General features: G+C 37.4%; 2 protein-coding genes across 3 annotated transcripts in view; one reads left to right on the forward strand and one right to left on the reverse strand.

The window, feature by feature from the left end:
• LOC138014391 (apoptotic protease-activating factor 1-like) overlaps positions 1 to 25442 on the forward strand; it is a 30847-nt gene extending 5405 nt beyond the window's left edge. The window contains exons 2-21 of the mRNA XM_068861451.1: positions 429 to 752; positions 2313 to 3199; positions 4925 to 5117; positions 5697 to 5890; positions 6290 to 6474; positions 7898 to 8027; positions 9001 to 9126; positions 9972 to 10097; positions 11510 to 11635; positions 12005 to 12130; positions 13853 to 13975; positions 15367 to 15492; positions 17126 to 17245; positions 17392 to 17517; positions 19194 to 19319; positions 19799 to 19927; positions 20500 to 20628; positions 21049 to 21174; positions 22661 to 22780; positions 23823 to 25442. Coding sequence (XP_068717552.1) covers positions 429 to 752; positions 2313 to 3199; positions 4925 to 5117; positions 5697 to 5890; positions 6290 to 6474; positions 7898 to 8027; positions 9001 to 9126; positions 9972 to 10097; positions 11510 to 11635; positions 12005 to 12130; positions 13853 to 13975; positions 15367 to 15492; positions 17126 to 17245; positions 17392 to 17517; positions 19194 to 19319; positions 19799 to 19927; positions 20500 to 20628; positions 21049 to 21174; positions 22661 to 22780; positions 23823 to 23969 — 3689 coding nt within the window. The 3' untranslated portion in view covers positions 23970 to 25442. The remainder of the gene's footprint in view (positions 1 to 428; positions 753 to 2312; positions 3200 to 4924; positions 5118 to 5696; positions 5891 to 6289; positions 6475 to 7897; positions 8028 to 9000; positions 9127 to 9971; positions 10098 to 11509; positions 11636 to 12004; positions 12131 to 13852; positions 13976 to 15366; positions 15493 to 17125; positions 17246 to 17391; positions 17518 to 19193; positions 19320 to 19798; positions 19928 to 20499; positions 20629 to 21048; positions 21175 to 22660; positions 22781 to 23822) is intronic.
• A 1078-nt stretch (positions 25443 to 26520) lies between these two features.
• LOC138014392 (small ribosomal subunit protein eS10-like) overlaps positions 26521 to 27500 on the reverse strand; it is an 8702-nt gene continuing 7722 nt past the window's right edge. For both annotated transcript variants that reach the window (XM_068861453.1, XM_068861452.1), the window contains exons 5-6: positions 26762 to 26868; positions 26521 to 26664 (exon numbers count right to left, since the gene is read on the reverse strand). In XM_068861453.1, coding sequence (XP_068717554.1) covers positions 26578 to 26664; positions 26762 to 26868 — 194 coding nt within the window. In that variant the 3' untranslated portion in view covers positions 26521 to 26577. The remainder of the gene's footprint in view (positions 26665 to 26761; positions 26869 to 27500) is intronic.

Genomic DNA, 27500 nt, shown 5'->3' on the forward strand with positions numbered 1-27500 from the left:
TTTCATCTTTGATCTTTCTTTTTGTTTCAACTTTGGATTCGAACAATGAAGACAAGTGTTGTCAGTCCCAAGAAATAGGGAAATCAATTAAAGATAAGCTTTTAAAAGGTATTTTAAGTGTTGATTAACTTCCCAAGGTCGCTGCAAATACACAGCATCAGATTTTGGCAAGTTTTATATCACAAACAACTCTGAACAAACAAACAACTTTTTTGCCAGTCGAGATTGCTTTTTCAAAGTTTTATTTTTTTCTCAATATCATGCTTTAAATTTGGAGGTTGTGGCTTATACACAAGCTTTTATGGTACTTGCATCTCTGGGCATACATGCTTCTAGGATGCTAAGGATTAAAGCATCTTCTGTAGTTGAGGAGTTGCATTGTATTTCTTGAGTCTACCATACTAAAACTTGCTTCATGCATTCAACAGTAGAACTGATGACTACAGAACACAGAGACATCCTCACAATCAACAGAGTTGAAATAGTTGCAGATCTGATTGCAGATGATGTTCTTAATTTTCTCCGGAGTAAAATGGTCTTTGATCTAGATGATGCAGAACTGATTAGAGCTGAAAAGACTTCAAGAAGGCAAGCAGAGAAACTTCTGGACTTGTTAGAGAAAAAGAATGATGCAGCATTCTATCATTTCCGTGATTCACTTGTGGAACCTTATCCTCACTTAGTGGAGCTTTTACAGGAAAACTTAAAGAGACCAAAAGCTGTATCTGATGTTAGAGATATAACTGAAAAAGGTAAATGAAAAAATGAACGAATAAGGAATAGCTTATGAGGAGACAAGGGTATAAAAGACTAGTCTAAGAGCTTAACTTGGTTTCTGTTGCACTGCTCACTTCCAAAACTTTTCAGGGGACTCGTATGAGTGTTGCGTTATAGGATCATTTTAGTATACTGTGCCGTAAGTACCTACTGTATATTGACCAAGCCCAAGGGCTTTACTGGGAGAACATCAGCCCAAGACATGTTAGCCTTTGGCAGTACGTACAATGTCTGTACAGGAGACACTGAGGGTCTATAATAATTTTTATTCTCCCAGTACGGTCCTGGGAAAGCTTGTTTAATAAGAGCTTTATTACATGACTGGAACCTGTATTAAGGATTTGTGTACTTTGTATAATTATGACTGGGTAAATTTGAGCTTGAATGTGAAGATTCCATCCTTTCAGATGCTTCACCAATATTCAAGTCCTTGAATTTGAATTTGAATTTGAATTTAGTATTTGAAGATCGAAACAGGTTATTTCTGTGTCAGCTCTCCATTCAGATTTGCATTGATTTTTGCTTTTTGCGAGAAAGTAGTTTGTGCTGTCCACCATCTTGATTTTGGAGACAACAAATCTTGTGCCAAATGTTATTGATTGTGATGATTCAGGACAATTCCTGGTCCGATACTGGTAAAATATCGGCCCTGTTGGACAAGAAATGAAGCAAGCTGCTTGGCTGGTTTAATTTATTGGCCCTCAGACCCCTTTAGTCATGTAATAATGTTGATATCCATCTTTGATCAAGAAGCAATTAAATTGAGAGAATCATGCTGATGCAAAGACAGAAAGTGCATTAAGAAGTGCTAATTTGCAAAGCAGCTGCTACATGTTGTCCATAACCTGATTGATGAATATTATCATGCTATTTTAAGGAGATGCCAGTTTAGTGACTGGGAGAATTACAGGTTTCCCAGCAGGGATACCCACCCCTTCTCCCCCCATGCCCTCTCCTCCCCTCCCCTCCCCTCCTTAGACAGTATGGAGCAAAGATTGACTCCTGTCTGTATGAAGAGAGGGGTGTCTGTGAGATCAGACACCCCAAGCAACTATTCAACTACCACACTGCTTTACTGAGGGGAAGTTATAATCGTTCTGATTGACAGGGTATTAGTAAGGACTCCTTCAAAAATTTATAGTATGTATCCTCTTGATTTAATCCAATCCAGTGATATCATTCTCTATAATTTCAAGGGTCACTAATTAATACTAAATTGTTATTTACACCATTATCTATTTCATATTAAGCTTGGACTGCTCGGAGTCTCTATTTTGCTCCAGAATCATTGAAACAAAATTTCAATGGCTGAAGCTGCTTGTTGCAAATACCATGGGGGTTGGTTTTCACATTACCCAATGCCCACGGTATTTGCGACCAGCAGCTTCAGCCAGTTTGAAACTCCAACCTACAAGTTCGTGATTTTAGAGCAAAAGAGAGACTGCTTGCAGTCTATACTAAGCTGAGGCAATTTTTTTGCTCAGTGGAATGAAAGTGCTGTAATCACTAATTGACAAAATTATTTTGTTTTTCAGTGGACTCTGTGTTACTCGAGGGTGGAGTTCCACAGCGTCCTACTATTTTTACAAACAGAGGTAGAGAGGTTCACAAGATTCGCACTGCCTTGAGAGCTCTTAAGGAAAAGGCTGGTTGGGTTATTCTTCATGGAATGGCTGGATGTGGGAAGACTGTATTGGGTTCAGAGGCTCTCAGAGCTGCTGTTCTCTTAGAAGAGTGTTTTCCAGGAGGTGTTCATTGGATACGGATTGGCCCTGTTGACCAGTCCAAACTTTTAATGCGAATGCAAAATCTCTGCGCAAGACTTGATCCAGATCACAGTCGACAACCACCCAGAAATACAGAAGAAGCGAAGGACAGATTAAGAGTTCTTTTTGCTCATCATTACCCTCGTTCTTTGTTGGTTCTGGATGATCTGTGGCATTCAAGTGACGTCAAATTTTTTGACATTCGTTGCCGTATCATGGTGACCACTCGTGATGCTGGGATCGCAAACTTTGTTGGAGGGTCAAAGGCAAAAGTACATGTTGGTGAAGGATTTACTGAAAATGAATCACTTCAAATTTTAGCTCAATGGACAAACCAGGCTGTAGTGTCCCTTCCAAAGGAAGCAAGAGATATATTTCATCTTACCAATGGTTCCCCTTTAGCAATAAGCATGATTGGTGGTTTGCTTCGGGATCACCCCAAAAGGTGGCAGTATTATGTCAGTCAGCTGAGAAAGAAAAATGTCAGCAAACTGAAACCCAAGTTTGAGTACGAGTATCCGACACTGAGCGAAGCAATTCGCATGAGTATTAACAACTTGAACGATGAGCTTAGAGAAGTTTATGATGACTTTGCTTTGTTTGATGAGGATTCCAAGGTCCCAGCTCAAGTCCTTTGTATTCTTTGGGATGAAGAGGTGTGGAGCATTTCTTTTTGTTGTGAACAATTCCAATAATTAATATTATTATTTAAGAACTCTGGTGATTGATCTTTCCCAGAAAATAAGTTATTACAAAAGGCCTTTTATATGCTCACTACTTCGGTAAAAAGGGAAATAGTGTGCCCATTAATAATGATAATTAACAATAATTATTATTCCGGCCCATGAGTACGCATTGTATATGAGGGGATAAATAGCCAAGGAGGCGTGTAGCACCGAGTTGGCTATAATCACCTCATAATTATCCAATTTAAGCATGAATGGAATAATAATTGTACTTTAGTATCATTGACAATTAAAACATTAACCCTTTGGTGTCCAAACCGGCCTAAACTGGCCAGACTTAGTAACTCACTCTGTCTAACGCCAGATGATTTAACTCGTCAATCGGGAACCCCTGGGAGTCAATAGGTTAAGGTAAACATTTGTGTTGTTGTTATGTAATCTTAAAACGTAGAATTATCGACAGTGACAATTACAAGCTTTTGAACTTCATAGTTTGGTACCATTGAATATGTTTATGTGGAACTTCTCCAAACCTGTTGTTTTCAGCCATTTTGCTGGACAAAACTTAAATTTCGTGTTGAAATTTCTTTTTGACACACCAACACTTGGCACACTGCTTCCCATGTAAGAGAAAACCTTGGTTGTTTGCTGGTAACCAGGATTTGGCTAGCCAATCAGAAAGCTAGAAATGCAATTACCAGGGTTGAGTATATACACATACTACTATATTTAATTATAATAATAATTATTATCCTTTTCCAAATGGTCTTGATATGATGTTGTTTGAAACATTGAAACATGTTCTTAAAAGTCAAAAGTGTGGTTGTATTCTTTAATAAAAATTAATAATTTTATCCTTCTCTTAAATAAGATGCAAATAGATGTCAACAACAACAAAAAAGTCAGATAAAAGGGGGTCATCAGCATGGTTCAAAGGAGTGGGGACAGCATTTAGTCTTTAGTCTTCAAGTTTAATAGTTTAGCATTTAATCGTGAAACTTTAAGCATGTGATTATTGTTGCTATTTAATTAAGGTGGCTCCCTAGAGTATTTGCGAATACCCTCACCACAGGGCACAAGTTACAAAAGGAAGCCTAGTTTATTTCTCTTAAAGTTTCCCCGAGAGAGATTTACCAGTATGGGTACCGATATAATATGGCTTATTTTTTGGGTGTCAATTTTTGGATTATGGCCATAACCATGGCAACATCACATCAAATGACAGACAGATATGTTCTTATTTTTGGCCTAAATTCTTTAGTATTTCTATACTTTCCTTCAGTGAGACTTTTTTATTCTTTGCCACATTATCGAAATGATATTGCCTGACATTTTGAAGTGGTAAAAAGTCAAGGTTGTTCGGACGGTTTTGCCAATATTCTGTAATTTGTCATTTTTCTAAATAATATATTTGATTAGCTCTGACAGATTTTAACAAATATAGGGTATTTGATAGGAACTGCATGTGGTTAGAACTGAGCCAACTAAAAAAAAAATTATGGAAGGGAACATGTGAAAATTAGCAGTTAATTTTACAGATTTGGTCACACTGACGTCATAAGAATCAGAAAAACATGCACGATTTAGGGTTTACGCACCATACTATTGCCCAGTTTGCGTGCAGCCCAAAAACTCTAGGAATCCTCCTTAATTCCAAAATGTTTTAAAAGATATTTTCATTTATTAAAACGGCAGTTTGAAGTTGTAGAAGACTGGATGGAAGACCTGGTGAACAAGTCATTGGCCAGAAGAACGGTGAAATCTGAAGATGTTATGGGTACATTCTACAGTATTCATAACCTGCAGCTGACATTTCTTCAAGAACAAGCCAAAAACGCAGAAGCACTTCACAGGAAGCTTGTGGAGCGATATAGGAAAGTTTACAAGGGTGAGGAACGATATTAATTTGACAAACAGATACTGTAGGTACATGTAGCTTGAAAATTTGATGGAGTGAAAGATGTAGTTTTCTATTAGCTGATGAATACCCTGGTCCCAGAGGTTTTTCTTTCTTAATTTTCTAATTTCATCTGCGGAGAGGGAGGGGGAGGGGGAGGGGGAGGGGGAGAGGGGGAGAGGGAGGGGGAGAGGGAGAGGGAGAGGGAGAGGGAGAGGGAGAGGGAGAGGGAGTTACAATGAGAACTGGTATGAAAACGTCTTAACCTACAGTAGAACCACAACATGTATACTATAGCTCTCTTTGTTATAACAGAAATTATAGAAATAAAGGGGCTGTACTGTAGACCTCATGTGCATTTTTGCATAAATACTACAGACCATGCAACAGACCATACAACAGGTGAATAACATAACTTATAATGCATTTTTGAAACTTGCCAATTTTCCCCTTTATTATTCTGCACACTGTGGCATGGTTGCCAGTCGTGTGTCGGTATCCGTAATATGTTTGTATGTTGGGACTACAATAACCATTATTCCTATATATGGTGACTTTTAATGATTGCAGGGAAATTCAGTGAGATGTTTGATGATGGCTACATACACTGGAATCTCTTACGACACATGGTGAAGGCTGGACAAGTGCAATTGGCAAAGAATCTTGTTACTGATTTGAAGTGGCTTGCAGCTAAGCTGAGTGTCACTGGACCAGCTGATCTACTAAATGACTACCTGTCAATGAAAGGAAATGTAGACAATAAGGTAATATGGTGGCTCCTTATCATCATCAATAACAACCATTAAAATTTATTGGGGCTACCATAGCTTTAGCCCATTGACCAATGAGAGTGACACTTACTTAATATTAAGAGGTTTTACTCTGTCTATTTTATGCCAGACGATTTTATTCATCAATGGGGGAAGGGGAATGAATTTAAGCTGTGAATGGGTTAATGTCCCCATTAACCCATTGACTCCTGATATTGGTTTTACTCTGTCTATAAATGCCAGGCGATTTTACTCTTGAATGGGGGGGGGGGGGGGGGGGGGTGGTGTCCTAGGGCATTTGAGGTGTGAAGGGGTTTCATAATGTAAATGATATCGGTGTATTTGGCTAGCTTAAAGCAAGAACTTTGATTTTTGGATTTTTTGCTAATTTAGGATCTGAAAGTTGTAGAAGATTTCCATCATTTTGTCAGTGTCAGCGCTCATCGATTTGTCGAGAAACCACTTCCTGATCTGATCCAGATGGGCCTAAGTGAATCCCTGGACTCTGAAGTGTACAAGGAAGCACAGCAAAAAGCCTCCGAAATGGCAGCTCAAGGAAACTTTTATCTTGACTGGAGGTTAGGAGAGCGTCACTTGTCTCACATGACTTCAGTGATAATTAAGAGCAAGAAAGAGTAATTCTGCGAGGATGCAAAATATTTCTCCCAGAAAAACAGAACAGCTAGGGTCTTGGCAAATGTAAATTTGGGCATGGAACAATTCCATGTATTGCATGAAGTGCTATACATAATAAAAATGATTATTTCTCTGTAATAAAATAATTGATTTTCCTTTTTTCCTAATTGTCTCTTTTGACTTCAATGATTGTCAAAAGTACATGTATAAAAAATTCGCCCTTTGAGGATACAAAAATATCGCTCAGACAAAGAAACTGCATAGTACTAGTTATGCAATGTTCAATATTACTGACAATAAGAAAGTGTTTCATAACCAAAAAACTTTCCAACTACTTGGGAACCATTCCCACATTTTTCGGGCATCTGCCTGTGTTTAATGGCCATAAGCTCCCACAAGTCTCCTATATATATCGCAGTACTGGAGCATCTGAGGTAGTGATTGAAAGCTAGGTTGTAGGTTCGACATCAAAGTTGCAATAATTGGATTTTTTCCCCAAAACTCCCAAGTCACCATCGATCAAATAAATCTTGTCATTTCATTCACTGAAGTTGACATTCACATACAGTAAAAGTTCTTACAGAGTACAATCACAAATATGTTGATCCACAAGATAAACTAAAAAAAAATCTCTCACTATGAAGGTAAGATTTTTTTTAGTTTTGTTCCTTCATATGAAATTTTTTCACCATGAAATTAAGATTATTTTGTGGAAACCAATAGCAGTTACAAAGATGCTGTATGAGGTTATAGTGTCTAATGTTGATAAATGTCATCCCTGGTGGGGTACCATAGGCTGCTATCTCAAGCACCCACTCCCAACAACCCATACACATAACATTTTCGTTATTGTTAATTATTTCTCTGATTTTCTATTGACAAGTGGAATATCTACAAGTTCTCCTTATGATGACTGTTGAATCAAACTCTGGGCATTGTAAGTCTTTTCCTCTAAAACAATACAATACAATACAGTACTATTGACTACTCCCCATAGAGGCTTTTCAAGGCCAATGGAACACAATCACAACAGAACAGACAGAACATTCAACAACAACTTTTAAGAATCCAAACTGGCCGGATGCAAGCCAGTTGGCTATTTACAAGTACAGCTGATAAGTTGAACCAGGGACTACCAGGAACAAATGCAACCAGTGGTCAGCAGGTTCCCGGGATCTCAAGGCAAGCCCCCTATAAACCTCTGTGCCACATTGCCTCAAGTAATCTCCAATGTAGGTGATCCCACTCAATTTGGATTTAGTACCATATACCGCAACTCTAAGCCAAAAAGTAAAAAAAACCCACTATGAGAATATTTTTGCTCGAACATCTTTAAAATCCTTGTGCGTTGTTGTGTCTATCTAGTAATCAGAGGAAGGAATCTCAAGAGACTCTCTTAATAACTGTCAAAAACCACCAAGGGGCTGTTTACGGTTGTTGCTTCTCTCAAGATGCAAGTAAGGTGGTGTCCTGTGGTGCAGACAAAACTGTAAAGGTACAATACACAGGCATACTAAACATTGTAATTAAAAGTGTGTGCTTTGTAAATTTTTATATTAAAATGAAAGTTGGAAAGATTGTCATAGTTAGGTGAGCATCTTAATTGTAAAAGAAGATTGAAAATCCCTCCTTCCAAGCAGAGCCTCTCTAAAACTTACCAGAGGGCATGCACGAGAGGCTCCGTCAAGTCTTTAAAGTTGGCGCAGCCCAAATTTCTGAGCTACAGTAGTCACTCTGGTCAAACAGTTTTAGGCAGCGTGCGCATCATATTCATGACAAGGCGAAAGTCAAAATCAAGCCTTCAGTACGAAAATCAATAGGGTGTCTAGGAGTGCGACCGAGATTTGGCCTGGGTTTGACACTGTCTCCAAGCAATGGCTTGTGCATACTCAATAAAGACTTGACATGATTTCTGCAGAGTCCTTTCTTTTTCATCGAGTTAAGAAAGGCTCTGCTGGTAGGGTGGAAAAATCCAGTCTTGAATGAGATTCAAACCCATGACCATGTAATTGTGTCAGTGGACTTGCTCTACCACCAGAGGAGATGTGCTTGCCTCTGTTCCAGCCTTGCCTTAGGATGATCTAAAGTACAGGTCACTTGTCATGCAACACTGCGACTTGTTACCTTTACTAAATAAATGCTAAAGGTACAGTAGTTCTTCCTCATTAGGCCTAAAAACAACGTTTGGCCTAAGGTTAGTCAATTTGAAGGTTTTGGGTTACTTTTAAATTAGTATAGGTAACACACAATGACCTGTATTGGGTTCCCTGTGAAAAGTGACCTGTACTGTAGCCCTGCATTCTCGCCCTCCTTTTAACATCAGAAAGAAGATTCATTTTTACTAGTTACCTTTATAAGTTAGATTGAAGGGCTATGCCAATACAAAGAGCTCTCAAAAGTGTCTTTGAAGTGCTCTTTGAGACATCCCTTTTAGTTTTGAAAATATTATTCTCTGTGTCTCCCAAAAGGTTTGGGAAAGCCAGTCAGGCAAGCAACTGCTATCCATGGAAGGACATTGTGATGTTGTGTACTGCTGTTCCTTCTCCAGTAATGATGCCAAAATTGTTTCTTGTTCCGCTGACCACACGGTTAAGGTATTCATCACCTATTTTTTCTGTTCTCCAAATTAGTTTGTGTCTCCTGATGTGCAGCAGTTCTTTGTAACTATGAATATTTTAAGGGTGTAAACATCAGCATAAGTTTGGTATCATGGTCAGAACCATCACCCTTGCCATGCAACTTGTGTGGTATAGACTCAGTGTGGGTGAAAGTGGTGGCTATTTCAATACCAAGCTGTGAAGTGGCGAGGTAAATATCCTCCTGCACTTTGGTGAAATTATTCGCCTCAGGCTCAACGATAATCACTGAGCCTGAGGTGAATAATTATTGTTTTAGTATAAATACACAGGTGATTATTTCAAAAAAAAAAAAAGAAAAAAAAAACATTTCAATGCAAAATCATCTTCACTTACAGTGGCAAAATGACTACTGGCAGCCATTTTGTCAGTCAAGGTGATTATCGGCTGATAATCCGAGATAGCGAGCCAATGAGAGCACGCGATTTTGTATAATCATGTGTGTATTTATACTAATATTGTTTTATTGCACTTCGTTTTAGATTAGCCAAGTTACTAATTGATTCAAAATCAACTTTGGTGCCGTCGGCAATTAATGCATAGTACATGTATGTGCAACCCACAGATGCGTGAATTATTGCATAAACTACAGATTAGTGAATTTTCTGCCAGCAAATATTTATGTTGCATTGTCATTGTAATCATCGTCATTGTCACCATTAGCAACATTCTTGTTGGCATGAATATTGAATAAGGTGCATATTACTTCATTTTGTTGTTATTGATATTGTCATCATCATTGTGTCCGCCATAATTCTCACCTTTAGAGTTGGTAATGTTTTTGTTACTGTTTCCTTGTGCAGGTCTGGGACAGTAGCACTGGAAGAGAATGTTTGAATTTTACAGGTCATAATCAGGATGTATTCAGTTGCATGTTTTCTCCTGATGACAGAAACATTCTGTCATGTTCTGCTGATAAGACTGTCAAGGTAGATAATGCAGTTTTGCTGGTTGTAATAAAATAACTCTGATCAGTTTTGAATTCCCTCAGACCTCTAACCCATTCACTTACTCACTTACTCACTCACTTACTCACATGCTAACTAACTAATTAGCAACAGAACTCACTCACTCACTATAACTTATTGAATAAATGAACGAATAATGGAGTATAATTAAAGGAAATTGATTAAAGGACTGAATGAATAAACTGGATGTTTAATATTAATGAACAAAAAAACAAACAAATGACTCTACGTAGGGTTAGCCTCTGCATGAAAAAATAAACTTACAAACACCAATAGAAAGGAACTAAATGGTAAAAAAAAAACCAGTTACTGTGGGAACACTTTATCTTTGAATGTGTTCTTGATTTGAGACTTACAGGTTTCTTATAGTGTTAAGTTATAAATCTTAATGACATTGTTTCCAGGAGGCAACCTCTGAGCCTGCTATCCATGAAGCCTGTTTCATTTCATTAAGAGTCTGACTATTAAGTAAACTCCTTCCCTCACCCCTTGAAGACAGTTTACCAGCTCAGTCACTTTGTCCACTTAAAAACATAGTCCTGAATAAGACACCTTTGTGATATTAGACTTTGCTTTATAAATAGGCCTAATATCTTATTAGCAGGCTGTGTCCAAGACCAGTTGGTACATTCCATAATTTGGTGTACCAGATGTCTTAAGTGGTTCTTGCCTGTCTAAACACAAGAACTTAATCTTGGTGTCTTTCTGGTGAAATACTGACTCTGAAGTTCAACGTTTAACTGCCTGTTTGGCTTTTTACCAGTTCCAACTCCATTTGCAGTTATATTTAGTGGATTGTAAAAAACGAAAACTGACAAATGTGGTTTGGATTCAGTCTTTGGTGAAAATCAAAACTGTTGATTGGAATTGGAACTTTGGAGTAATCAAGTTATGTTTGGTCATGCAAAAATACACCTTATTGAATGGTTTAACATATAATACGCTCGGATATTTTGGGAGTTGCGTAGTATATTCCACTATTACACCATTTTCTAGTATTCTGGCTTCTTCCTTCATTGACTGAAAATTTATTGATTGCATAAGGTGCATGTGAATAACAAAAACAACACAGACGAAACCATTCAAATGTCCTTTATTTGACTGGATAAACGAAGTGATGAGTGATCACAAGCAATGACAAGCTAAATTTTTGAATTTTTTACATTGTGTTGAAACAATTTCTTTTATTGAAAATTCTCTTTCCATCTGTACGTATATTATGGCTTTGTTCTAAAAGGGTCAAAGCGGGACACTTTAGCAGTGTATTACCGGCTCATATTTTGGGTGTTCTCTCGACCAAAATAATATGGCAAAATGGCAGTGGAATATTCATGACATTGTTTTCCTGAAAAAGAAAATTTATTTTTTTTTAGGTGTGGAATAGTGAGACAGGAATGGAAGTTGTCGCATTCGTTGGACACATGGATATTGTCAGATGTTGCTGTTACTCTCCGGATGGCTCTAAGATAGTCTCATGTTCGGATGATACTTGTGTCAAGGTGCCTTGTTGTTGTTTGGTCATTTTAAGTTCAGTTCTCAACAGACCACCTGAAACTTCTATAAAGAAAGTGCAATTTTACATAGCTGTATTAACAATTTTGAAGCTTGAAGTATTAACTTGTATGAAGTACGGGTTAATTATATATGAAAGGGAGAAGTGATCCTTTTTCTTAGCGAGACAATTTCAAAATAAGCAATTGCCTCTTATAGACACCTAAAAAAAAATACTTCAGTTGACGATCAGAGTGGGTCTGAACCCCTGAACTGAAAGCGGGTGCATGGAAATGGATACTATACTAGTACTGTCTTACTATCGAACAACACCTTTTCAAAGGAAAAGCTTTTATTTGTGTTTGCTTTTCATTCAGGTCTGGGATTCTAGGTCTGGACAGGAGTTGTTTACACTTGAAGGGGGAACACACTCTGCCGTAACCTACTGCTGTTTCAAGCCAACAGGAAGCAGTATAGTTGGAGTTTCAGACACTATTATTAAGGTTTTGTTAATTTTTCAATAATCTTTACTTAGTAAAGTTTTAGTTGGTAAGTAAGTCTATGTGTCCTACAGTAACTACAAAAATCATTTAAGGTAGATTCAGATCAGCAGGAGCAGGCGTAGCTCAGTTGGTTGGTGCACAACTTTCAGAGCAAGAGGTCACCAGTGTGATCCTCAGAGACATCAACATCTGTTCCAACTTTCCTCTGATCCTTGTAGCTATAGCTTTAAATACTTGTAAAACCGAGCGCCAACAGAGGGTGTAAAGGGTGCACTGTCAGCATCCATCGATACCAGCCTTAAAGAGGTAACGTAACTATCAACAAAAAACAAAGTGACTTTACCTTTACCTTTAGATCAAATCACAGAGTAAAATCAACCAACATATAACTCTAAATCCAGGAATCACATTTGTGAAACTGCTCTAGCCACACTCCCTCAGTATATATAGTACTTATAGTATACACTCACCAGAATATACTGTGTTTGATTGATCAATGATGAATGCATAAATAGGCTATAGGGTGCAGTATGGAAGTTGCTATATGGAAACACAGCAATAGAGTAATTTTGTTGTGTGTTTAATAAATAAAACAAATCATATGAACTTGCTTGTGCATTTTCATTAACATTTAAAGTCACTCATGATGTTTTGAAAGTTCTCAAATATGGCTCTTGCAATTTTAAGGGACATTACTAAACAACGAAGCAGCGAAACACCAAAAATTAAGGGACATTACTACAGTAAAGAATGAAACAGCGAAACAGTGAACCCACCATACATTGAATTCTAACCGACAAAAGTTGGGTTTGAGATTAAATATCGTTTTAGGCCTAACGTTATTGTTCCCAATCTCAGTCTTAATCTCAATCCTAATCATAATCTCAATGAATTAGGAGCAATAACGTTCTAGGCCTACATGTGAAACGATATTTAATCTCAAATCCAACCTTTGTCGGTTAGTATTTAATGTATGGTGGGGTCATGGTGCTTTGTTTCGCTGTTTCGTGGTTTAGTAATGCCCAATTTTAAGAGCTTTCAGAACATCACTTGTGACCATAAATCACGAAATGCCTTTGCCTTCATGAATACAATTTCCTATACATATACAATAATAATGATTGTTCTTTTTTTTTTAAAACATAAAATAAGATATATGCATCATGTGAATGCATCAGGCAGCTATTATTGGTCTGTGAGGATTAGTTTAAGTAATTACTTTATTTAGGTATAGTCATGGGAAAAAGTTTCAAGATCGGAAAGGTTACAACTGTCTTAAGTCATGATGCTTGGGTTATCAACACTGCACCTAACAATTTAGGAGGTTTTATTTCTATTAGCTAGATATTATTTTATGAACAAAGAATCATTGGTAATGGTAATGAATCCGATTCCAAGCAATGCTTCGGCCCACACATTGACCAATGTGTTGGCCAACTGTTGGCCAATGCTTGCCAATCAAAATGCATGTGTCAGCTAGAAAAGTGTGTCTGTGATGTGTCGGCAATGTGTCTAATCATTGATTAGTCAGCATCAACACCCACGAGCATCTGAAGTGGTGAATACTTTTTGCAAAATTTGCATAGTTTCTTTCCCTTGTAAGAGTTTACCAAAAAACCAAGTGGTTTTTTAACCTTTGCAAGTCATGCTACCTTGTTGATATTGCAAATTTTGATTAAATTGTCAGGTTCATTATTCTTTAAAATTCTTCATGCTTGTTAGATTTGGGACTCCACAACTGGACAAGAGCTTAAAAGCCTTCAGTTGTCATCCACAGCACTTTCATTGGCTTATTCTTACGATGACAGTATTTTGGTTGTGGGTCTGTCAGATACAACTGTGCAGGTATGACTTAAATAAAATTAAAGTTTAAAAGTGCTACTATGATAAAAAAATGATGTCCTATGTTTCTTCAGATAATTTTGAAAGTGTGTTTGCTTAACATACACCTGACTGGCAAAATGTTGAGCTTTATGATTTTTCTCCAAAAGCTGTTTACTTTAAGTGTAAGTTTTGGATTTCTGGGTCCGCCGTTATAGTCACGTTGAAAACTGACCAATTGAACTTCAGAGGGTTGGTTCTAGGGAACAGCACAGGTAGCCAAGCTAACGTTGCAGTTTGAGCGTCACGATCAGTTAAAATTATGATGATTTGTATGGGAATTTGCGGACATATTCAGGAGTTGAAAATAAAAAATATGAATCAAACAAAAATTCCTCAACATTTGTTTTGCATAAAGCAGGCTAGCAAAAATAATCTGTACCTTGCTTAGTTTGCATTTTTGAGAATTCAATTGAATTTTTGGTTCCATGTTTCTGACAGCAAGTCATATATTTTGAGGTCTCCCATCCAGACACTAACCCAGTCGGACAGTGCTTAACTTCAGTGAACTTTTGTCTTGGAAAGCTGTCAGACACTCAGAGTAGACATGTTAACTTGTGGTGAAAAAAAGGTGTAAGGGAACTTGAAAATGATCAACTTGTCAGCCTTGAAGCCAATGTTTTGCGATTCCCTTTTATTTTCTTAAATGTTTTGATTTTAGCATTTTATGAATAACCACATGTCTTGTCAGGGGGCTATTTACCTAAGACATCTACCGTGGCTATATAATGATATATGGTACCAAAGCAATATCGTGTGCTATTAGAGCTACATATTATTATTACGCGAAGACTGGAAAACAAAATGCAGCTCAGTTGACAGTCACGGAATAAAGTGCTGTGTTACTGCACTACCACACATACATGTAAGCAATGTGCACGTGTGCCAATTTTTATTTGATGATATTTGTCATACCTGTAATAATCCGTGCTGGAGGCAAGTGAAGTAACCTGATTCCACTTGCTATGACCTTGATTATTATTTTGGATGTCACTAATGCTTAACTCAGAAGTAATTTCTGATCCATTACTTTTGAGAAAAGTTTGTCATGTAGTACCCATATTTATTTTTTGTTAAAAGGAAAATTATATCATTATTACCGGTAATCCAGTCTTTTAATAACATTGGATCACAGATGATCTCCACAACAGCTTCTCGGTTTGTAAAGTACTTTTTTGTAGAAAATTCCTATTCCTATTATTTTGTTAATCCTAAACCCAATTAGGGTAAAACCCAATACCCCAAAAGAATCATTTTAAGTTACTAATAGGGAGTGACAGATTCATTTGGTGTTTGTGGTTTTAAGCAACATGTTTCTTTCACCATCTGATTACTGTTTGTTTTGTATCTTGTAGATGTGGAATGCAGTTAGTGAAGGAAGTTTGGGTGTGAATAGGGGTCACTCTGGTTGGGTGCACTGTGTTGCGTTTTCACAGGACGCAAGTAAGGTTGTGTCAGCATCTGATGACGAGACTGTTAAGGTAATGTAATGATGTTTGCTTCAGTTTTAGATACACTACAGACACAATAGTCTTTGATTGTCAATATTTAAAAATATAGCATATGCTCATCATTGATATCATGTAGCAGCCATAGCCTCTTGTGCAGTCAAATTTTTTTCTTGCAAAATTTGTGAGTTACTTGGTTAATTGTTAGCTGATAGTTAATAAATTACAGTAACTGCTTTTTTGCCAGTTTGGGGTACACCTCCTCATGATCACCATCTGTCTGCATCATTGTACTCTATGTTACTGGTATTTCCATTTTTCTCTGTGAGCTGTGTCTGTATGTGGAAAACATCTCTGATCAGACATCTCATTTTCATCTCTGAGCAGTTGAGATGTGCTTTTATTTTAGTGCATCTTTGAAATGCCTTCCTCTAGATGTATGCTTAGGCACTAAAGCTTTAACCCATTGACTCCCAGAGGTTCCCCGTTGACGAGTACAAAAATTATTGTCTGGCATTAGAGTGAGTAAATTAAAATACTTAGTCTGACCGGTTTAGGCTGGTTTGGACATCAAAGGGCTAATGGTTCTTTGTACAGATCGGAGGGGCCCATGACCTAAATTAGCACATTGCAATGACCTATAAAATTAATAAGTAGACTAAGTTTACCTAAAATGATAGAAATGCTGCCAAGGGAAAGGGAGATGTTCAATATTATGCTTGTGCAGGAAGCTTGCGGTAATTTAACGATGATTCATATACGGAATTGAAGGGAGATTTTAATAAGTCTTGAGCAGGTACAGTACAAAACGTGGATCCCCAACTGGACCTCCTTTTGGACCCCACTCGAGAGAAGAAGAAAACAATAGATGGTTTTTACAGTGATGTCATCAAATTCTAAAATCAAGGCCTTTTGAATTTTATCTAAAGGAGGTTGAAGATGACCTAGAAATAAATCTGCTTTTCAAGTTTCGATCCAGTTTCATGACGTTTTTCGTTTTGAAAATACAGAATTATGAATTTCTGAATTGTCACCTTGCGTGACACCATGATGAGAATTTATTTTTGTTTTGTTTGACAGTGAAACAGCAGGCTCAAATCTTCATACCACTCATCTTAACTCCTCCATTCACGCATAACCACAATTCCTTGAGCCTTTGACCACAACCCCTTGCATTTTGAAGAAAAATGTGTTCTTTTAGATTAGAGAACTGCCTCATTTGTTTGCTTTAGGCTCACTCATAGCCTGCGTCATAGAGATAATCTAACACCGGTTAGTAATATCTGCAAAGCAACGTGGAGATCCTTGTTATGGACCCCCAATGGACTCAATGAACAAGCGGAAATGCGTTTCAAATTTCCTTTTAACCTGATTGGCTATTACCAGTCTTGTGCTCCAATTGACAGCAAATTGAACCTTTTTTTTTTAACGGTCCAATCATGGGACGCACTAAATCCTGGTATGCTGCTGGAGGGCCTAGAACAAGGATTTCGGCACTGCTTCGCAGGCGTTACTAGCTGGTGTTAGATTACGTCTGCAATGCAGGCTAGCTCAGCTCACTCACTGTGGCAGCATCTATTGTCAAATTCAAAACCACAAGTCAGTAAAGCAGCCATGGACCTAAAAAAAGATTCCAGAATTTTCCTGACTTATTCTTCTTCAATAGATATGGGCCGTTGACACAACTACAGTTCAAGGTTCAATCAAACTAAGGATGGTGTTTGATGTGCTCTTTTCAGAAGATTCTCTGACCATTGCTACAACAGACACCTGCAACAGGCTTATGGTAATTTTCAAATAACATGCTAATGGATAAAGTCCTTGTTTAACATGTTTTTGTAGGCTATTATCCCAACAAATTTATGTGCTGTTACTGTCAGGTGCGTGATGAATTTTGGCTTATTATTTGTTCACTATTATGTTTTCTTGCAGATATTTGAAGGTGAAAGTGTCAAAACATTGTCCCAAAGTGATGCACAACAATCTAAAATTACAAGCATGAGGTTTACTTGTGATGGACAGAAAGTTGCCATTGGCTTGGATGACGGTGGTGTCAAGGTCAGCCATGGTCGATAATAACATTGTTCATTAACGGAACCAGTGACTATATAGTCCCATGTAAAATTATTCAGTTTGAAGATGGAGAGTTCTTGTTATAATAAGGTTGGTCTGATCTTATAGGGACTAACATATGGGTTATTATTTCTATACTGCACATGATTTTTTACAAAGTCTTTCCTTTTCTCTGGGGTGAGATCAGGTGTCAGCTTGTAAAGGTGCTTACCTCACCCACCTATCCAACCCATGCATGTATGTGAAAGGAGGACAAGTCACAACACCTGGGTCTCCCCCGGCCCCTTCCCCCCTATTCTTCGCAGACAGTGTGTGAGTTCTTTAATGTCCGATAATGTTGATTAACAGGAATGACTGTGAGATGGGGCCTTCGGTTTATAGTCAGTCCTTTTATTTTTCTCAACGTAGAACAACCCTTCTCATCACTCACTGACGGTTACACACACTAAAGTAAAAGTACAACAGAATAAGCTATTTAAACTTATTTGAAACGAAAAACAATAGTTTCAATAACAAAAGAAAAACGCTATCACCAATGGGAAGCTTAATTAAATATTCCTGAGAAATGGTGTCAGTGTGCATACATTAAAATTCAAATTAGCAACCGTCAAATGTTGTTTGGTTTTTTTTTTTACAATAACAACAAGTCCTTGTCCATTTGCGGGTGTAATTACAAAGGCAGCACTTTCTCCTCAGTTACTTTAAGACCCTGGTCATGAGTATTGGTCTGCTGGTGGAGCCACCAGTGCAAATGTGCTGAGAACATATAAGCTTGACTACATATGCATGTAGCTTGATTAGTCTTTTGTGTTTTTCAACAGTTAATGTAGCTTAATCAGGACTTAATTAATGTCCAATTTTTGGTTGTCGTCTTCAAGATTGGTTTGTTAACACTGTCATTTCATATCAAAAGAATTGATAGAGGGAAATTTACCGCTGCGTTGATGGTATGAACAGCAGAGAAGACAACTGGGATGAGGAATTCCTAAGATAATTAATAAACTAAGTTAATTCTGAAAAGAAAACAACATAGAAAAAATACAAAAGACATAGAAAAAAAGATTTCTGAAGGGTGAAGTCTCGCTCAGTCGACAGATAAAGCTTTTAAGTCTTCTGTCTACCCAGCGCACTATAAGTCAAAAGTTATTAAGTTTAAAAACTGCGCTGACCATGCTTGACAAGGACTAAACTGTGACTATTCAAGCCAGTGAAATGTAATTCCTAAATTGAGCGAAGGCCATGAATAAGTCAATCACTGTCAGTGGTTAATGAGTTACGGATAAATTAATAAATCAATTAAAATTGTCTTCAACAGTTGAGATTTTAAGGCTGACATTTCCAGCATTAGCTCTTTGTCACATCGATTTTTTCTGATTAAGATTGTAACACATAAAAAGCCAGCTGCCAAAATCTTAATTCAGTGGTCAAATTTTTCCTCCATTTACTCATTTGGCACTAACGTTTTGTGTTTCACTCACCCACTGATGCGGCAGTTTCTTTTGAAACCAAGCATGTCTCACAAACTGTATTATTAACACTATTTGTTATTTTATGTGTTGCTTTCTACATGCACTTCTGTATAAGGTCGGAACAATAATCTCGAAACCTCACTGCATTGAAATACAGGTTCTTGATCTATTCTGCTATCATATGTCCCTCAGATTTTAGATAAAGACACATGCAGAGTCCTACAAGAGTTCAAAGACCATTTGGGCCGTGTGAAGTGGTGTGTGTTTAGTAAATGTGGCAAGAAGCTAGTGTCTGTTTCAGATGACTGCACTGTGAAGGTATGAGCCACTAAAAGAGACTTTGTAGCAGACTGCTGCTTGTCATTAAGCCATGAAAGTTCACGTACCGTAGTCAATCTTATTTTGGGCTGAAGATTTGTGGTGAATGGGCAAGAAGTATGGCTGAAATCAGGCAAGTACAAAAGTTGGACCGGATCAACTCGGACTGCACACCTTGGATCGAGCGAAAAACTGTTTGTAAGCCAAAACCTTTTGTGTTTGCCCAAGGTTAGCAAAAAGATTAGGGCTAGGTTGATTTCTCGAGGCCTGGCCTTATCCTTTTTTTTACGTCGATCTGAGGTGAGCGATCTGAGTTGATCCGGTCCGACTTTTGTACCTGCCTGTTGAAATCCCCCATAATATGTTAGGTTTGCAGATTTAATTTGACATTGGCCATTTATTGGTTAGCTCTTTTTTATAGAAGTCTTTTCTATTAAATAAACTTGTTTGTATGCATTTGATGTTTTTAATTTTGTTAGGTTTACTGTTGTGTGAAAGGGAAGCTGCTGTTCTCGTTGGAGGGTCACATGGCCAGTGTACAAAGATGCATGTTCTTTAATCACAATAGTCAATGGCTTGTTACATCATCTCTAGATGGGACACTTAAGGTGTGAAGTGACTTTTTTGCTGTGATCAAAGTATAGTATAGCAGGGTTGAGATAATAATAATTTATTATGTTTTAGGTATGGTTTAAGTGTTACAGTTTCTCCTAGTAGGCAGTATCATCACAATGACCAAAATAAAATTATTAGAATGTGCTGCTACATGTAATCTCGTCTGACACCTGTAATATAATTTATAATAATAAGAGTAATTTTTATAACAATAATCTGTTATGATAATTTATAAATTTATAATAACTCTTAATTTGTAATAATATTTTGTCATACATGAAGCTTTATAAGATCACAATATTGTGAACACTATGACCAGCTGAAACTTCAACCTTCCATAGAGGTAATTGAACCATTGCATAATAAAATTATGACATCCTAACCCAAGAAGGCTTGGAACTTTATACCATCTGCCAGCAGTGCCATCTACTCTGTTTATTTCAAGACCTGGAATGTTGGTTGTGCCGAGACTCTGAACCCTAATTCCCCCTTTCATTTTTTTACGAATATTGGTTCCTTATATCCCTTTGCTGCTCTCACTATTCTAATATTAATTTCATTTTAGGTTTGGGATGTGCAGGCAGGAAACCTATTGTTTACTTGCCAACACAGCAAAAGCGAATATGTTGTGTCGTGTGATGTGTCAAGTGATGACAAGAGGTTGTTATCTGCTTCAGTGGATAGATTTGCAAAGGTAAACACCAAATTAGTGGTAATCCTGGGAAACCAATAAAAACTTAGGAACAGTAATAAGCCTTTGCAAGTGTGTGGAAAGGACACATCATTTTGTTGATTAGATAGATAGTTATACTAAAGTAAATGAAGTCAAAAAGGATATGTTGTCCAATGACTACTTAACTTAGATTGGCTAACCATGTACAAGACTGCACACCAATTCAAATGAATAAATTAATGCGTATTTAAAAATGCATGACACTTGTCAAAGCATTGTTCAGCAACAACCTGAGAATCTACATTTTGTTCTTTCATAAAACTGACTGCCATCCTCTCCAAAACTTAGTGGCATTAGGGAGGTTAGGAAGCAGATATTTGTAAGAAAACAGATCTTAATTTGTATGCTCAGTTCATCTTTCGCTGTTAAACATCTGTTTAGGTCTGGGATGGCTATACAGGAGCTCTGATTTTCTCCCTTGGACCGCACCCGGACTGTGTCAGATCAGCGTCATTCTCACAAGACAATCAGTTCATCTGCACTGGATGTGATGATGGAACAATCCGAGTGAGTAGTTGATCGACTGGCTACAAGTTTTTGGCTCAAATTGTAACAATTTAGGCAATCCACTCCTGAAACCTTCATGTCAAATCATAATGGTGATAGGAAAAAGGTTTTTTCATTTCGTACATTTTTTATTAGATTCTTGATTCATCACTATCATCATCGTGATCTTTTAACATGTCTGGTTTCTCCATTTTGAGGGTTAGAAGGCATTTACCTAAATGTTAATCTGACCATGCATATACATGTAGATCTTCTCAATTCTCTGCTTTGGGCATGCGCAGTCATTAAATCAATATACAGCAACTGCATTTCATTTATCTATATCATGTATCCACCTTTTCCTTTGATCTCTAGATCTCCACTTCTCTTTTGGCCATTTAACAGTGGGCATCTTAAAGGGACACAGTCAGTGTTGGGACTGTGCCGACCTGAACACTAGTTTTTATTAGTTTGAAAAGCATCTACTTCAACCTGAAATCAACATTGTGTGTGGACAATGTATCGATGCCTGAAATCTGTTTCAATCCTCTTGGGTTTTCATTTAATTTTAAGTCTATTAATATATAATTTATAATTTAATTTATACAAAGTAATGTGACTAAAAAATGGTGTTCAGTGTGCATGTCCCTTTAAGTCATTCATAATAATAATTATTATTGTTGCATTTTATTCATGTATTTCACTTTGCTGGGGCTGGACAGGTTTTATTTTGTTCTTGCTCACCTGATGGCTGTGACATGATTTGAAATGGCTTGTAGATCGAAAGAGACAATTCAAATAAGCAAAGACAAAAAAAAGCTTAAGATTTAAGGAGACCAACTTCAATGAGGGCTGTAAAAGAATCCATGTATCGTGTGCAACAAGTGGATGTTATCGTCTCTGTTGCGTAATGATATTGAGTTGGGTGGACATATGCTTAGAGAAATTAGTTAATAAAACCCAAGGGGAAAAAGTGGATAAGTGACATGACCCTCAAAAATGTTGATCAATGACATATGGGACAACAATATGATTATACATGGTTTATCATGCTAGTCATTGCCGAACTCTCATGATCCCTCCATTCTGCTCCTCTTAGTGAATTTCTGCTCTAACCCAATAAAAGTAATATACCAGAAAATAAAAGGATCGAGAGTTAAGACTTATTGACTCTACTCAACCCCCCTCCAAGCTAGGATGTCACTCGGAGCAGCCAAATAACTGTAAAACTCTATCTGTCATAGGCATTCCAAGGGTGGGATGGTTTAAGGAAAGAAATTTGATAACAGAACCAACTTAAACGGAACTGAACAATATTATTGCAATTGGAATGGATTCAACCCTAGCATAGAAAAATAATTATTATATTAAGATGACCACTTGAACAGGAGTAACAACTGCATGTATGTTTTTTGGTGATCCAAGGTTCAAGAACCATACTTGGGTGTTAAATAGAGTGATGGAATTGGCCCGCATTGGTAAGCAAAAATCTACTGTGTTCTTTCAGGTGTGGAATGGCAGTGAGGGGCAAGGGCTTGCAGTTTGTAGCCGGCATGATGGATGGGTAAGCGGTTGCTGGTTCTCAAGAGACAGTGACTTGCTGGTTTCTGTAAGCAACAACATAAAGGTATGACTGGTGCTATGAATCTGTGGACAACATTTTCCTGGTCTGGAAGCAAAAATTATCATCAGATTGTAGCAATCAGTGTTAAAAAAGAAATATTTCAATGTTATTCTACTGATGAAGACGTTACAATGTTGAAATATTTCTGTTTAAAATGCAGTTCTTTGGATCATGTGAACAACATTGTTTCTCATTGTTTACCACAACTGTAATACTGTCGTTGTCATCTAAGTGCGGACATGTGATGGGAAAACATGCTGTAAGTGGCTGCAAACGTGACAAGTTTTGTCTTCAATCATTCGAAGTGTGAGAGATGTTCATGCAAGTTTTCCTAGAATGATGGCAAGACTGGACATCGAAGACTTTTTCTTGGTAATTGACCCTAATCTGATAAACTGAACTATCGCCCGCAAAAGGTTTCAACTGCTTACTTAACGGCTGCCAAACTCAAACTTCAAAGAACATGTTTTCCCATCCTGTGTCCACACTTAGATGAAAATGACGGTAATATTAATCATTACTCAAATTGGAGCATGGATAAACATGAATTTTTATCAATGAGCCACCCAGTCATAACATAAAATTTATATTGTATGTTATTGTAGTGAAAAATACATATTGAAGCCAAGATGAAAACATGAACATTGAATAAAAAATAATTTTTGTTAATTTTTTTAAAATTGTATCCCTCATCTCATCATACACTATCTAATAGTATGATTGGTCAGTTCTGCCGGCATGACCTGCTAATACCTTCATAGTATGCTTCTGTTTTTTCCTGTGGGATTTGGTTACCGAAAGATAGCGGTAAATATCTTACAAACCACTTCTCAGCCCCTGGGTTTTTCCATTTAAATTTATGGCCCAGACATGCCATAGAAATGAACTAGAAAAAATGCAGGTCTTAAAGTACTGCTTTCGAACTCGTTGAGTAAGATCATTTTACAACTCAAAATTTTACAGTACACATTTGACATGACCTGGTTAGTTACTAATATAACACTTGCACACAACTCATTGGTGTTGAAAATTTATGTTGTTGCAGTGGTGGGAGAGAGACGGCACTTTATGTCAACAGTTCAACCTTAAGGGAGTTCAAGCCAAGAATATTCTTTTCTCTCCTGACTTCAAGACGTTCGTGTCAGTGGATAACATTGGGATGATTTATGTGCTAAAGAGAATTTCCCCTTAATGTTGAGAAATGTGTTACTGAATGTATGAATCGTCTCCTTCAAGCCAAAAACCTGATCTGGTAGAGTGCATGGGTGATGTTTTTGAGGATTCTTGGTTTGATCCTGGCCTCGATTGTTCAAAGGGTGAATAGCACTATCTACTGGATAACTCAATTGGTTTTGCTGGTGTTCATCTGCTGCATATCATTACCCGCCTTTTGAAAAACCGAGGCCTGGAGATTTGGAAAAACAATGAATGTGGCTCACTTTACTTGGCCAGTCCAAAAGTTAGTTTCATGTTTGCAAAAGCAACTATAATACCCCAGGACCTCATCTTGCAGAAAACTATAGAACTAAATAATTGCAAACACTATTAATTTTCACGGCCAGGACCATGAAAATAGCCATAGCGTGAAATTTGGATAAGCCCCCTTTTTGCGTGAAGGGTCAAAATATTTGAAAATTATTTGTCTGACATTTTGCACCCCCTCATTTTAAATAACCACAATTTAGCTGTGACTGAAGGTCGATAGAAACTTTGTCTCAGATGTGCTTTCACACATCCTCAAGAAAAAAACTGAGAAGACTGTTTTTTAAGTCTGGCAATTTTATACACTAAATTATTCACATACGATAAAAATTATGACAAAGATAAGTTCAGAAATTAACAAGATATTTATTATTAAACTAGCAAACTTTTACCAACAATGTTGTTCCATTCTAGTTCAGAGTTTATAATTATTAATCTCAAATTTAGGCTGTGAGCATGTTACATTGCCTTTCTTTCACTGCTTTCATTGATCTTGATAATGACAATTTTGTCAATAGTAAGTACCTGGTAATAGTTTTGTTTTGGTTCTGCAACACTGGATGGAAAACATGTTACCAGATTTAAGTGAAATCTTTAGCAAAGCTTTTTACTTTTTTTTTCAAACAAAAGAATATAGACAAAGCCCAACCCTCTTTTTAGGGGATTTTAAGGTACACTTGTTGTTTGTGAAGAGATTTATGTATCAAGAATTGCTAAAGTGTACTAAAAAAAGATAGGACAGATAGCTTGTAGTAAGGGAGTTGAATTTAGTGTCTGGTCAATGAATGAAGAGATGTTTATCAATGACGACAGTGGCATGCTTGGAAAAAAAGCGAAAGTCCCAAACAGGAGTTGAACCAATGACCTTATCACTACTTGTAGGGTGAGGCAACATAATGCATACTGTTGCTTATCCTCCCCCCCACCCCCCCCCCCAAAAAAAAAAAAAAGGGGGTGTCATGGGAGCTTCATTCTGGGCAATAATATTATTGTTCACAGCCAAAAAAAAATGTTACAGAGTTACCCTAAAATTATTGTTGCTACCATGGATATTTAATATTTGTAAATTAGGTGATTTATTCTATTCTGTTTTCCTATTAATTGTTAATTATCTTTTAGCTTGCTTGAGGATGGTTCATCCTTTTTTAGGAGAGTAGCATTAAAAGGATAATGGCAGTTGAAATTGATCAGTTATTCTTCGGTTGAGTTTTAATTTAACAGTGGGCATTCTGGTACTCTCTAGCCTGCGAGCAAGCTCTCCGTTGGGGTCTCTCGCGAGAGGTTTGGGGCGGGGGGTACTCTCAAATGTTAGCCACCTTATGTTATTTGCCTGTTGGGAGGTCCGTATAGTGAAAAACTGTAACCAAGGTCTTCAATGCTGCCCGAGACCCCTTTTTCAAGACCAAGGTCACAGTGTTTTGTTGTTCAGACCAAGCCTTAGCTGGCGAAGAACTTATTTATTTTTTCCTCTCTCTGTTCCTCTGACATCAATGTTGCAATAATTGTTGACTTGCAGTTCACACTCGGTAGCAAATGCAGTAAGCAACTTACAAACTGAACGTTTCCAAGCCTCTTGTCTAATAAAAATCTGTTTTGTTAACCCATTGACTTCTAATCCCCCAGTCGACAAGTAAAATCTCACCGAGGCCCATGGGTGGAGATAGGAAAATCCGGGCCACGCAAAGAACTGATCAGATTGGAGGATTCAAAAATATGCCCTCTCGGGGAAATTTGCTAGGATTATACCGTGTTGTGCCTGTGCTTACCAGGAAGCTTGTAGTGGGTTGATATCTTGGGAGACCAAAAGTATTAGTACAGTACTTGCAAAATTAATGGTCCAAACACTTAATCGCGATAATAATATTAGGGACCTTAAGAAAGGACAATGATGACGGCTACAAAAACGTTGCCTAAAAATATTATTTCCTGTTACTGTAATAATTAATTTTGCGATTACTTGAAGTCGCTCGGAATGTTAAGTGTGAGTCCACATTGCAAGAATAAAATTATTTGTAAGAACGGTGCTTGTGTCCTCCGCATGACCTCAAATTTGATCATTTCACATCATTGTCAAGACGAGACCAGCAAAGAAATGTAAAACGCAAGTGCAAGACATGCAGAGCTATTGTGTTTGCTCATTAAATGACATTCTCGTTAACCGTCATCTTGTTTAAGCTCCCTATTATTAATATTGAGTAAAAAACGTGATTCCTAACACTTTGGGAATGGATTGTAGTCAAAAGTCACATGCCAACAACGTCTTTTCATTGCATTAAATTTTATTTTCCAGGCTATTAACAATGATCTCGAATGTCTGTTCACTGTGGAGGTGGAGCACCAAATCCACCACGACCACCACGACCACGGCCAAATCCAGCTGGAGGTCCAACGTCAGCTCCACCTCTCTGTGGCGGGAGGGAAAAAAAAAGCAAAGAAGGCACTCGCATGAAATCTGTGACAGATTAGCATCCACACTATAGTTAATAAATAACATAATCTTACAAAGTCTGGTCTGAAGTCAGAAGGGGCCCCTCCTTTGGGCTCACCACGCCGGTAAGCTTCCCTGTCAGAAGGTTCTCCTGTGGGAGGGCCACGAGGTTGATCAGGACCTGGAGAACAGAGTAAACAAAGTAAACCAATAACGTCTTTCTAACCAAGTCCAAGCAAGGGCCATACTATAAATAATAAGATCTGAATTTGTGACACTCCATAGCAAACAGTGAATGAGGTGAACACATGCGCACGGAACGTTACCATGTTGGAAAAAAAAGGAGCGCGACTCAACATGTTAGCTGCGTGTTCGTAGTCTCCCTTAATAACGTTGTATCCAGCCCACGACACATGAACTATAAACTGCTCGTGTTATTGGTGTTTTAACAAATCCTGGCAGCAAAAGCTGTTGTTTTAATAATTCTATCAAGCCTACCCCAGTAATTCTTTGCAGCAGAAGCATTTTTTAAATCACAACCGCATGTTCTAAAACAAGAAAGAAAACCACTGGAACAAAGGAACAGAGAAACTAAGGACTGAAACGAAGCACAGAGCTAACATGTCAAGGAAAAAGGAACTTTCCATGTTAAACTTGCATCTTAAAACACAGAGGTCTACTGCGTCAAAAGGCTAAAAGGCACAAACATGCCTTTCTTTTAATAATAATAATAATAATAATAATAATAATAATAATAATAATAATAATAATAATAATAAGCATTTATATAGTGCTAAGTTGACTACTTCTTCA

Source organism: Montipora capricornis, chromosome 8 (genome assembly GCF_036669925.1).
Source record: "Montipora capricornis isolate CH-2021 chromosome 8, ASM3666992v2, whole genome shotgun sequence".
NCBI lineage: Eukaryota > Metazoa > Cnidaria > Anthozoa > Scleractinia > Acroporidae > Montipora > Montipora capricornis.